This window comes from Ostrinia furnacalis, unplaced genomic scaffold (assembly GCF_004193835.3).
Source record: "Ostrinia furnacalis isolate ACB-3 unplaced genomic scaffold, ASM419383v2 OfSCF5087, whole genome shotgun sequence".
NCBI lineage: Eukaryota > Metazoa > Arthropoda > Insecta > Lepidoptera > Crambidae > Ostrinia > Ostrinia furnacalis.
In genome coordinates, this window is record NW_021135326.1 from 88964 (window position 1) to 102864 (window position 13901).

General features: G+C 36.4%; 1 protein-coding gene across 1 annotated transcript in view; it reads left to right on the top strand.

Annotated features, from left to right (window-relative positions):
* Nucleotides 1-12061, top strand: part of LOC114360580 (uncharacterized) — a 58370-nt gene extending 46309 nt beyond the window's left edge. The window contains exons 2-3 of the mRNA XM_028315317.1: nucleotides 9299-9415; nucleotides 10521-12061. Of these exons, the coding sequence (XP_028171118.1) occupies nucleotides 9368-9415; nucleotides 10521-11537 (1065 nt within the window). The 5' untranslated portion in view covers nucleotides 9299-9367 and the 3' untranslated portion in view covers nucleotides 11538-12061. The remainder of the gene's footprint in view (nucleotides 1-9298; nucleotides 9416-10520) is intronic.
* The last annotated feature ends 1840 nt before the right edge of the window (nucleotides 12062-13901 follow it).

Here is a 13901-nt window from a genome sequence, read left to right on the forward strand (position 1 = left end):
AATAAATAATAGATATCATGTTGATAGATAGCGTTTCACGACTTCCCCCGCATGAATATTTACGAACGTCAAAAACAGTAGTTTATCCAGTGATGTAGATTTTAACCAATGACGATAGATGGCGCTTTTTAGACACGTCTTATTTATTTATTGAAATTTATTTGTCACATATCGTCATAAATTATAGCCTATATGTTAATCTGGGTTATAAACAATAATACTGTAAAGTTTCAACAAAATCCGTTCAGTAGTTTTTGCGTGAAAGAGTAACAAACATCCAGACATCCAGACATCCACACAAACTTTCGCATTTATAATATTTGTAGGATAGTAGGAAGTTCATACTGTATTACACGTACACCTATGGAAGACAGGAGTCGGGGTGTTTGGCACCTCGATACATGCTGAGTATGGGCTTTTTCAGTGATATTCACTTTTATGTTATTTAGTAAATTTTTATAAGATTTTAAACTCTCGCGTTCCATTACAACTAAAATAGTAAGACACGGGTCTTAACGCGACGTTTGTTTGTGAGTTACATTATGTACTCACCGTATGTATGTATGTATGTAGACCCGTGTCCTACTATTTTTATTTTATTTTATATTTCAATTAATAAACATTTTCTTTATTTTGTTTTTCTTACACTTTGTATGCTGACGGTACCCACATAACCCCACGGGCACGGTCCGATCGGGGCGAGCTCCATAATTCACCGATTTCTCGAACCACTCTTGAAGTTCGCGCTGAAAACATTTTCCTTGGACTCCAGAAATGCGAACTCTGTGGTAGAGAGTTTTGCTACGTCGCGTTATTGTGGTTATAGTTGCCATGATATTTATTAATATGATTGTTTTTTTTGTTGTAATTTAAAGTAGGTAAAACACCCCACAACAATATTCATAATAAAAATGTACCTACTGTTGTCAGTACATATTTTTAGTTAAAAGATAGTTTTCACTATACATACTGAAGCTACGAGGAACTGTGTGAGCACTTGTGAATGAAGTATTTCCGAAAATCAAATTGACCGTATATTTTTTTAGTATTATTTTAATACATTTATATATTAATTTACTAACATGAAAACACGTGTGGGAGTTGAAGTGGTATTACTAGTGAAGCAATCAAAACAACATCTTTAAATCTCTTTAGTTAAATAACTTGATTGAATTCTTTTTCTCAGTTGATTAATCCATACTCTGGATCCGATATCTGTCAGATTCCATCCAAAACATGATCAATGTCAGCCGTCAGTTTGGCAATAATTATTGATGGTTCGAATGCTCGGGGTTTCGTGAGGCGTAGTATTCAGAAAGTCATTTAAAGAGTGATTGTTTCGTTGAATGAACAATGCAGGTATTTTTGGGGTTCAATTCTCAATTGGAGTGCAACAAAATCCTGTTTAATTAAATCCTGCACCAAACGCATGGAGATTTAAAATAAAATTAAATTTCACGAACGTGTGAGCTTTTAAACTATTTATTTTTATCAGAATTAAGGACTACAGTATAATCTTCACTGATTGAAAACTTTTGCTCTAGCTTTTAACTTTTTTTTAACTATTGACAAAAACATTTTTAGTTACTTTTCAAAATGTAAGTCAACAAATTCATACAATACATCTTGATCGTTGATTTTGAAGTTTTGATTTTCACGGAACTAAAATTCTTTTTAGTGTCGCAAAAACCTTTGCCTTTAAAAACGTTGGACCTCTATCAAAGAACTTGTTTTTCCACCGCATCCAAGCTAACTTTGCTCGCTTTGCCGCAACTCAGAGAGAGCGCAGTCAATTTTTCTTTTTCAAAATGTCAATTTTTCGTTAGTTTAGAACGCGGTACGTTCTCTGTGTCGGCCCATCACTTGTTGCTAGCTCTTACAAGTACAAAGAACAGCACGTCAAAGTGGGCGAATTTGTTATAAACATATACAGCTGATGAGAGGTTGACTAGCCTTCACATAATATCTACTGTCGCTTCAGTCGTTAAAATTCACCGATATTTAGTCGCATGTTGACTTATTATAGTCCGATATTTTTCAATGACATTATCTGATGACTAGCTGCTATGCCCGCGACTTCGTACACGTGAAAACCCATTTTCGCAACATTTTTCATTTTTGCACTGCACCTATTACTCGTAGCGTGATGGTTTATAAATGGGCTATCTAACACTGAAAGAATTTTTCAAATCGGACCGGTAGTTCCTGAGATTAGCGTGTTCAAGTAAACAAACAAACAAACTCTTCAGCTTTATAATATTTGTATAGATATCAAGACTAAAAATGTGCCATTTTAAGAAATATCCGGATGAGGTATGTCTATTTAGTAACACTTTGAAAAAGAAAACGAAAACGGTTAAAATTCGTAGGAATTTTTACGTTACGTTTATCATTTTTTTTACCCTGAGATTCACAAACAGGAGCAGTTGGTAGCGTCACGTAAACGACTTAGATATTATCAAACATTCCTTACTGTAAGTAATATTTTTCGTAAACAGTCACAAGTACAATTTTTTATTTAATGAAGATGTCAATTTTCTTCTTTTCAGCATTTTCTCACAATTATTTCCTATCTTAATTTTCTTCTACGTTTCGTTTTGTAGGTTCTATAATTTCAAAGTCAAATGAACGATTTATTATTGAGTTCAAATCAAATTCAAATCTAAGCAAAGAAATGAAAATGAAATAGCTTTTAAAAGTGCTTTCTTTACGAGCTATGTTAGAGATTTATTTGAAGAGCTAAAAAATATTTAAGCGTATTTCTATGAGTTAATCAAGGAATATTGTTCAAAGGGTTAAATCCCCTGCCAAAATTGAGTGTCATCATCAATGACATAGCAAGATCATGGCGTCGCCCGCCCGCTAAGTCATCAAAGCCTCGCGTGGGGCGAGGGGCGCGGAGGGGCGGGTTGCCAAAAATCTAGTCAAACTGGCTCGCTATAGTGCAACGCACTGCGCCGATGAATGCGTGTGCGCACAGAAAAGGGGTGGAGTAGCATTGCAATTTTTAATTTTTGGAATTTAGTCATTAATCTTCTTTTTATAAAGAGGATTATTGGAATGAAAATTATCAGGCTGAAATAATTATGGCACTGTGAATCGTTTTTTGTTGTGTTTATATTTAACTACTACTTTAGGTACTTGAGTTTACTGTGAGCAGCCCACTTTATGTACCGGTAACAGCAGAGTAACGTACGATAAATAGGTAAATAAATAACGTGGTAAATGTATTCGACAAAAAAAAAACTAAAAATCTTACTTTTTACTTTCAATGGGCCCGGATCCATTAAGATTTAACTATGTTTATTCGTACCTGAAACAAACAAAAGAAACATTTAAAATGTCTGCTCTACAACATAATATTCTTGTTCACATAATGTCGTCCAGGCGCAAGTGACCTAAATATGTATTCATGAAAAAATATTTAGATTTAGAATAATTCGGGTGTTCATTTGTGCCTGGGCGACATTGTATAACAGTTGTAAATGGATAAAAACTGCTGTGTTTGTAAGATGTAAAATACAGAAGTCATAAGTACTAAGTACCAAATAGTATTAGTCCCCTTCAAGAAAACTTTTACGAAAAGCGNAAAGCAGGATAATGTCAATACATAATCATCATTCATCACTGATTGAAAACTTTTGCTCTAGTTTAGAGTTAGAGCTTTTTGACTTTTTTATCTATTGACAAAAACATTTTTAGTTACTTTTCAAAATGTAAGTCAAAAATTCATACAATATCTTGATCATTGTTTTTGAAGTTATTGATTTTCACGGAACTAAAATTCTTTTCAGTATCGCAACGTGCTTTGCTTTTAAAAACGTTGGACCTCTATCAAAGAACTTGTTTTTCCATCGCATCCAAGCTAACTTTGCTCGCTTTGCCGCAGCACAGAACGAGCGCTGTCAATTTTCTTTTTCAAAATGTCAATTTTACGTCAGTTTAGAACTATACTTGTTGATAGCTCACAAAGAACTAAAAGTTGTAATATGCGTGAATTTGTTACAAAAATATACAGCTGATATGAAGTTGACTAGCCTTCACATAATATCTACTGTCGCTTCAGTCGTTAAAATTCAGCTGGGAAGATTCAGACCGTATACCTATATTTTACGATTTATTGAAATTTTGCGATATTTAGTCGCATGTTGACATATTCTTTTTTATTCTGATATTTTTCAATGACATTATCTGATGATATCAAGACTAAAAAAGTGCCATTTTAAGAAATATCCGGATGAGTTATGGCGATTTAGTAACATATTTTGAAAAAAAAAAAAAACGGTAAAATTCGTAGGAATTTTTATGTTACGTTTCTCATTTTTTTGGCCCTGAGATTCACAAACAGGAGCAGTTGGTAGCGTCACATAAACGACTTAGATATTATCAAACATTCCTTACTGTAATATTTTTCGTAAACAGCCAAAAGAGTAAGGTTTAGGTATTTTATAAGAGATGACAATTTTCTTCTTTTCAGCATTTTCTCACAGTTATTTCCTAATCTTAATTTTCTTGCGTTTCGTTTTGTAGGTTCTATAATTTCAAAGTCAAATGAACGATTTATTATTGAGTTCAAATCAAATTCAAATCTAAGCAAAGAAATGAAAATGAAATAGCTTTAAAAAATTCATTCTTCATGAGTTATTTTAGGGATTATTGATGAGCTAAAAAACATTTAAAACGTATTTCTATGAGTAAATCAAGGAATATTGTCCAAAGGGTTAAATCCCCTGCCAAAATTCAGTGTCATCATCAATGACATAGCAAGATCATGGCGTCGCCCGCCCGCTAAGTCATCAAAGCCTCGCGAGGGGCGAGGGGCGCGGAGGGGCGGGTTGCCAAAAATCTAGTCAAACTGGCTCGCTATAGTGCAACGCACTGCGCCGATGAATGCGTGTGCGCACAGAAAAGGGGTGGAGTAGCATTGCAATTTTTAATTTTTGGAATTTAGTCATTAGTCTTCTTTCTAAAGAGGATTATTGGAATGAAAATTATCAGGCTGAAATAATTATGGCACTGTGAATCGTTTTTTGTTGTGTTTATATTTAACTACTACTTTAGGTACTTGAGTTTACTGTGAGCAGCCCACTTTATGTACCGGTAACAGCAGAGTAACGTACGATAAACAGGTAAATAAATTACGTGGTAAATGTATTCGAGAAAAAAAACTATCTTACTTTTTAGTTTCAATGGGCCCGGATCTATTAAGATAACTATGTTTATTCGTACCTAAAACAAACAAAAGAAACATTTAAAATGTTTGCTCTACAATATATTCTTGTCCACATAATGTCATCCAGGCGCAAGTGACCTAAATATATGTATTCATGAAAATTTTTTTAGACAATTTCGGGTGGTCACATGCGCCTGGGTGACATTGTAATAACAGTTAAAATGTATAAAAATTGCTACGTTTTGTAACATAAAAGACAGAAATCATAAGTACTAAGTACAAAATAGTACACAATTTAGTCCCCTTCAAGAAATATTTTATGAAAAGCGTCATTATTGTCCTAAAAAAACACCACGCGCCACTCCACACCACTCCCTGTGCCACTGTTAGATAGTCATATAACAAGAGTAGGTGCATCTAAAAAGTGCAGCAGTGCAGGAGGCTGCGCTCGCGCCGAAAGCGGGCGACGACCGGCCGACGACCCCGCCGCCTAGCCTGGCTTTGGGAGTTAGCATTTGGCCGAAAATAATTTTTATTCTTTTTTTGGTTTGAAGTGCCAGTACCTAGGGTGAATTTTGGGTGTTAGCACTTGGCCGAAAATATTTTTTGTTCTTTTTTTGGTTTGAAGTGCCAGTACCTAGGGTGAGTTTGGGAGTTAGCAGTTGGCCGAAAATAACTTTTGTTCTTTTTTTGGTTTGAAAATGCCAGTACATAGGGTGAATTTAGTAAAATTTTTGAATCTAGGTTTTCGATTTTAGAATGAGGTCCGACACTTATTTTCTGTTAGGCATTAGGGGTTTAAAATGTTGTTAGTCTTTACGTAGGCTAGATTTAGAGACCGGATTTTCTATAGCACATTTATGACAGACAAAAACGCCGCTTAAGTTTTTCATGACAGAAAGAACGAAAGAGTAGTTTGACGTTGTACGTAAGAAGATGAGTAGGTAATTAATTTACAATAAACTTTATTACTTTTTATGGTGTATTTTAAGTAAATTCAATGATTTGATATGGTAAGTTCAGTTATCAATATTTACTTTATTATCGTAGATGATTCTTTATAGCTGAAAAGTTATTTCAAAGTTCTGAAAGAAAAAAAATTGCTTCCTAGCAATGAACCCTCTGAATTGTACTCTTTCAAATCGTAATAGTTTCTGTGATTGCTTATTTTGCGTGGTATTAAAAAACGGAGTATTTTTTAAACTAAATATGTCCCTATAGAAAATTTAACCTGGTTTTCTTGTCACACAAAGGGAGGTATCAATAGAAACCTTAAAACTGTATCATCAATCGTTACCAAAAATAAACCGCAACAACCTTAATTATTATTCCCAAGAAGGCTGGTTGTTCACACCTGGACACGCTTCATTAGCTGTCAAAAAGTCGAAATACCTAACGTTTTTTGATCGTTTTTCCAACCTACACAAAAACTAATCTTCGACAACCAAAATCCAGCTCTACCACCCTAAAAATACAGTTGAAACTCCCAAAAAGTTACACAGTTGCTGTCATAATCAAAAAGGTATATTAAGAAAGAATTCCTATGGTCATACGCATGCTGTGACCAGCGTAAGTTGACCCCCGACTCTCGCGGTTGGTCCACATATCGGTTACGGGGACGGGTTTAGATGAAAGTTTAGGGATCTCGGTTATGTGGTTAGGATTTTCGCGGGTATTTTAAAGAGAGAGCGAAGAGCGGGTAAGTAAAGTTGGAGGTGCTAGAATAAAATTACGGTTTTTTAGGTTATGAAATGTTTGGTGCGACTGAGATAAAGAAAATAAGTTTATTTTATTAAGCCGTAAGTATTTGTCTGTGCACCAAGCGTGTAAAAATGAGGGCATCATACCTAATTAATTTCATTGCATCATGTAGTACATTAACTTAGAGATAAACATGAGCCTTGCTAGGGCATTGCAAAGTCAAAAGTATAGTCATCACATCAGATAGTAAGTTAAAATAAGTGATAGTCCAATGAGAAATGGAGAGTATAAGGTACTGAAGTTGTAGCCTTTTTACCTTAAAGACCGACCTACTCATAGTAAAATAGTTGAAGTACCTATGATCTTATCATATTTTGCGTGGTCTCCGCGCAGAAGATGATACCATAGTTCATTTCTAACCATTGATTCTTCTTTTGTACTTCTACCTTTCCACATTCCTTATCATCCACGAAAATTCTATCCATTGGATGAAGTATGTTCCTGGATAAAAGTGCCAGACGATGAGGAAAAGATGGATGTGCCGGCCCCAGAAAACCTATCGTTGTCCATTATCATTATCGTGTATGGGCGTGCTACTTTTGGGACACTTTTTAACCGAGATTTTTATACGTATAATTGCATCTAGGGCAGCGTTCCTTATCCTTTTTTGTCCACGAACCTCTTAGGAATTCAAGCACAATTTTAAGGCTTAATATAAAAAAGGCTTTACATACTCGCTTAATAAAAAAGCAGCAATTCGATTAAGAGACTTTTGGTGGCATAATGGTGGCCATACACGTTAGGGTTTGCATGATGGTTACGACCGTACATGCTTAACCGACAGGTATAACCGAGTTATCGTTAGCACATACACGTTAGGGTTTGCATGTACCTACAATCTAAATTTATTTATTTAGCAGTAACATTAAGATTTCTTGCAATAGGGAGAACACATGAGTGTCTTCAATATTCACCACCATTCACTGCCACAGACTATAGGAGACTGAGATAAAACTGTGCATGCAAGCATGAGCGGGCACACACACGCTCGGTTATGCATGTGCGCAAACATAACCGAGCGGCAAAAATATCTTTTTTGATATTCGTTAGGTTGCATGTACACGCACCAATAACTGTACAGTTTTATAACATACACGCTAGGGTTTGCATGTCGGTTAAGACGGTCAAAACCATCATGCAAACCCTAACGTGTATGGCCACCATATAATATGACTGTGGTATGGTCAGGTTTTTTAAGAAACACTTTGATCTAGGGTAGTAGGGTATTCAATGTCCTTGTCGCTACCTCCTCTCACGTGCGCCTTCTCACGTGGGCGAGGGTGAACGATTCGTCAATGCGCCAGTCATTAGCCCAAACTCGGTAAATAGAGCCTTTGTCACGGCCATGTAGAGCCATGTGCCACTATGTAGTCAGTCACTTATCCTTGAATTTGAGCGCGAAGTAAATAGAGATATGACCGGGTGACTAAAGTTTTATAGTTTTGGATGAAAACGTGGATTGTAGTACATTTTTGTGGGGACTTTTTTTCTGATTTGTTTTTTTTATTTGTCGTGGGTAATGGAGGTGTGAGAGAGTAACTTTACAAGAATAACAATTCTTAGCAATTTTTATAGTTGAAAATGAGTATCTTTTTCATGTGTCTTGCTAAAGGCAAGATAAATATTAATTGGTTTAAAAAGCCATAAGTAGTTTGGCAATGTTAGGGCTTTAACCCCAGTCGCTAAGCGCGCTGATGCGTTTACTAAGTAACGTATAGATTATTAAATTTTGGTAAGAGCACCTGCACGTTTGGCAGGAGACCGGGTCTTAAGTCGGTAATGGGTGGATTGGATCTTAACTACATACTTAATTAAATAGTTTATTGATGTAATTGTCATTTAGTCTCTCCACTGTTCAAGATTACTCCCTACGCTGGCCAGATTATTGTCTAATCATTGACTTTTGACTCATTGAACTGCTATTCTCTACTTCGAATACAGTAGGGGAGACCGAGGAGAGTTGTAACAGAGGTGGGTTGTAACAAAGTCAATTTCTCTGCACCTAAGGCCGAGTTTGACCACATAACTTTGACCGTAACTATGACGATAACCGGCGTTTTTAGTATGGAGTTTGACAGAATTTTGACGTTTGTCAAAGTTAAAGTAAGATGGTGCAACCCAGCCTAAGACTGTTTATCGAGCTAGGAACCTCGTGATCTCGTTGATCCTTTAAAATTCCACAGTTGTTGTGAAATTGTCAACTCGCTAAGTGCTTAGGCGCCGAGAAATCGGCTTTGTGACAACTCTGTTCGGTCTCCCCCAAAGCCATGTGATGATATAATATCCCAAATGGGACTACATCTTGTGAAAAGTTTTCCTGCATTACATAATTATCAATATTAATAGCATTTTCTCTCTTTCCAGCTGAAATCCCCTACCGAGGAGAGCCAGGGCGACGGGGAGGCTCCACCGGCCAACGGCTCCATCTTCACCATGACCCTCAAGAACAACCACCTCATCGTCGAAACCGAGGAGAGGAATGTGGGTATCGGTTTTTTTGATAAACTTAGGCTGGGTGCACCATCTTATTTTAACTTTAACAAACATCAAAAATCTGTCAAATTCTATACAAAAAACTCCGATTATTGTTATAATTATGGTTAAAGTAAGTTGGTGCAACTCAGCTTAAGTGTACTTTTTTGGCTCTAATATTGATAAATGTTACTGACAGATAAAATGGTAAAACTATGTAGATTGAACGAGAAATATTAAAATTCTTAAATTACTATTATAGTAACTCTGTATGTTTGTTTGTTCATGCCTGAAACGGTTTTTTAACTAATTTATTAGTTTACTTTGTTACAAAGAAAAAGATATAAGCTAAATTGAAAAAAACTTGAAGATCTAGGCAAAGATCAAAGTTTGCATTGGGAATACATTATTTTTCACGAGAGGTATGAAAATTCAAAATGCTTTTAGTAAGAAATAGTTTTTGATTGTAATAACTCTCAGTGATTGACTGAAATCCGCGAAAATGTGTAAAATAACACTTAACAGTGAAGAAAACGTATAAAAATATAATGATGTCAGCTGACTGCTATCTTTACCCCGCCTCTCTTTCGGTAAAATATTTTAAAAATATTCCATTCAAATACACATCAAAGCCTAATTGTCGGCCTCCTACAAATATTTACCTAATTGAGAGGCTCCAGCCTCCATCCCTCCATGATTGATCCGTTTTTCGCGGAGTTTCTTTGATTCAGAATTAAATTTGAACCAATAAACTTCGAAGGGTGTTTTATTGCCCGAATTGGAAACGTTTAATGTAACAAAAGACGTTGGGTATTGATGGATATTGTTATTTAGTATTTATTTGAGTTTGTCTCCCTTTTCACTTAAAAGAGTTACTCAATATTTTGCTAAATGTTGTCATGTTTTTGCTTTGCAATTTTATACTAATGTTAGACTTAGTTGTAAACAAATGCAAGTTAGCAAAAATTAACAGTCGCAAACTAAATTAAATTCAGCCATTTTCTAGGTGGACCTATTATAACCTTTCAAACTGCTCATTTAACGCTTGTTTTTGTTGCCACTTCGAATTTTCAAATATGTGTTGATTTTAACTTCAATTTTCTCGTAATTTCAGGACATAGCGAAAAATGGACGTGAAACGAAGATGAAGTATTCGCCGGACAACGACGGCATTTTCGTCGTGGAGGTCCAGCAGTCCACAGCCTACCGCCCCACCAACAAGAATCTTCAGAATTCGCCGCCTCATGATCCTCAAATCTCAACCAACCAAGCACTCATCCACAGAGTTCCCGAGGAACTAGATAAGAAAAACTTAGAAGAAGACAGCGAAAGAAGCAGCGGGAAATTTGAAAACCCCAAAGCATTAGCGCTGTCCAGCACAGGTCTCTCCATATCAGACCTCAGCATGTCCTCCATTGGGTCCCATAACGTAAGTTACTCTTATGGCAGCCAAATGGGATATGAACAAGGACCTTTCGGGTATCCTGTGTACGCTGGCTACGATACCAAGGAAGACGCTGTCGATGGTGGGATAGTTTGCGACAACTCCCAGGAACCGTTGATTAGCAAAACCCCAACTGACCCTGACAAACCAGTTGTGACTGCTGCGATATTCAAGCAAGATTCTATCATTGGCAACGATGCGCTGCAAGGTCCTGGCTACTGCCTCGAAGGCTCCACAGACGGTCCTCTGCTGTCAGACGTACAAGCCAGGGAATACAGCCTCCAACATTTACACGATCAGAAAGAGAAGAAACTGGAAAATGGGGTGGCTGTTTTAATATCAGGAAAGATTGACAGCCCCAAAAAGGTTTTGAATCGAGCTGATAGTTTACCAGTACGGTTAGAAGAAGATAACATTCCTGACCCTGTCATTGAGAAAAATAGTGGTATGGAGACGATAAAAGAAGATGATTTTCCCAGAGAGATGAGTAAAGGAAAAAGAGCATCGCTCCCATTAATCAGGACAGATGTATATGAAACGGTGAAAGATGCTATTCTACCTTCTGGTTCCCCTAAGTTTGAGAAGCTGATGAACGAAACGTCTCCTAGAGAAAGTTCTTTCGAAGCACCCCCAATGATTACGATCACCGAAGAGAACGAGTCTGGGAAATCAGACTCGACTAGTTAATTTTTAGACAGGTCGATGTTATCGAGTATCAAATGTACATAGATAAGATGAAATGTGATGTGGACATGGGTATTTTTGATGGAATGGTGAGATCAGGTTCCAATGTGAGTGAAAAAATATCACATTAATCAGACTTGTTCATAGTTGTGCAAACTTTTGTATTGATGGTGTATTTGTTATATCTTGAATGAATTTATTAAACCATGTTTTTCGTGAAGGTTGTGGAAATTGTTTAGCTGTCTCACATTGGATACCTAGCTAGGTTCAGTGCTAGAGGTAATTTTGTAAAGTTTCCTAGAGCTAGTTAATTAAATGTAAGCTTCTATCAGGGCTGTTCCGTTGTCTCCATTGCGTTGAAGTTTCACGTTGCTGTTGTTCAGGTTTCTAGTAGTCTATAGACGTGGACCACACAGCCTCAGATCAAAGTGTACATTTTTGATAATTAAACTACAAGTCGGTCCTCCTAGTGGGGGTCTGCCCACACTACGTCTTCCAGCCCGTGGTCACCACTCGAGAACTTTTCTGTCCCAGCGGCTATCAGCTCTAAGAGCTATGTGCCCCGCCCNCCCGACCCACTGCCCCTTGATTTACTGATGGTGGTCGCTTGAAGTACGTAGTATACAGGGTGGAATTTTGTAATGCCACCTGGAGGTAAAGTACTCTTAATAATGTAGATAGAAAATTTTACTCAAAGAAAACATTCCTTTATTTTTGAAAAGAAATAGAATTGCATTCAAAGATTTCCAAAAATGTGCATGCCACACCCGGAAATGAAACCATGAAATCTTAAATTATTTTAATTATTTACAAAAAATTGTATGGTATGGTAGTGAATTTTCGAAAAATTTTCAACAATCTTTGAATGGAGTTCTCTTTGTTTTCAAAAATAAAGGAATGTTTTCTTTGAGTAAAATTTTCTATCTACAATATTAAGAGTACTTTCCCTCTAGGTGGCATTACAAAATTCCACCCTGTATAAGCAGCGCAGGACTGGTCGTTATGGAAATCCTTGGAGGTAGCTTTAGTCTAGCAGTGGACGTTATTAGGCTTTAAAGTACAAAAACTTCGAATCCCAAATCTTTCAAAAATTACAGGCTGTGTGGTCCAAGTTCATCGTTGATCGTGTCATCATTGTTTGTCGCTCAGTAGTGGTATCTTTAACGTACTTATAGATTAGGGTCTTCAAACTGACGGTTATGATATTACGAACGAAAACTTTATGGTCTTATGAAATAATTTATTTAATCAAAAATATACGGAATTATATTTTGTTACTTTAGCTAGCTATCTATAAAATATCTTATTAATTTTAGTAAAAGGATGCTACAATTATTAAAGAGTAATTATTGTGTAATTTAGATAGTAAATCGTTTATTATTTCAGTACTGTACCAGTGTTTATTATTATTTATTCTAAATATTTACACCCTGTATAGTTAAGTAACACTTACTAAGTACAGGGTGTACAAGATTGTNACAATCACTAAGGCGATTATCACACTGCACCGCGCTCCGCCGCGGTACGCGAGACGACAGATTTAATAATTATATGCAAGTACCTCAGTTTGTATAGAAAACACGCGCAGCACAACACACTGACAACGCGTTTGCGCGCGGGATTCGTTATACATATGTGGCCACGCGGACCGCGGCGGAGCGCGGTGCAGTGTGATAATCGCCTAAACACAGCTTGACAATTATACCTACAGAGAAAGAAGATATATTTGGTGACTTATTATATCAAAATCTCAAGATCTAGTAGCCATTCCGAGAAAGCTACGGTCATGACAGCTATGACACGGTAGGCCAGAGTCTGTAAATATCAGCCACTAATATTTTATTTGGATTATCACGTAATTTTTATGCAAAAGACAGGGTATTTGGCATGCTTTGATATCATGAAATAAAATGAAGCAACGAAACATAAGATGCACCCACAAAACCTAAAAAAATATAGGTATCAGAACTACTGCGACACAGGCCTGCGAGCCTAGTGCAGAAGCTGTGGTTTATTACATCACAGGAAATGATATTTGTGAATAAAGATTATTTATTGATTATTTATTATTATTATTATAGATAATGCTAAGGGACTGTAAGGAACCTAGGTTAAATTCTCCATTATCCTCTGTTAAATTAGTGGTGCTCTTGCAGACCAAATTATACATATGGTACATTTTCCAGTATAATTGTCAAGTGTGTAGTGAAGCAACAAACACACCAATTTTCGCTTATAGCATAAGATAGTTGATTCAGAGTCAAGTTATTAACATAGAAAACGGAATTGATATCATATTTAGAGATAGTAACTGCCCGCGGCGTTGCTCGGTGGAATGATGGTGGTCACGGGGTTTTCAGTCATGTA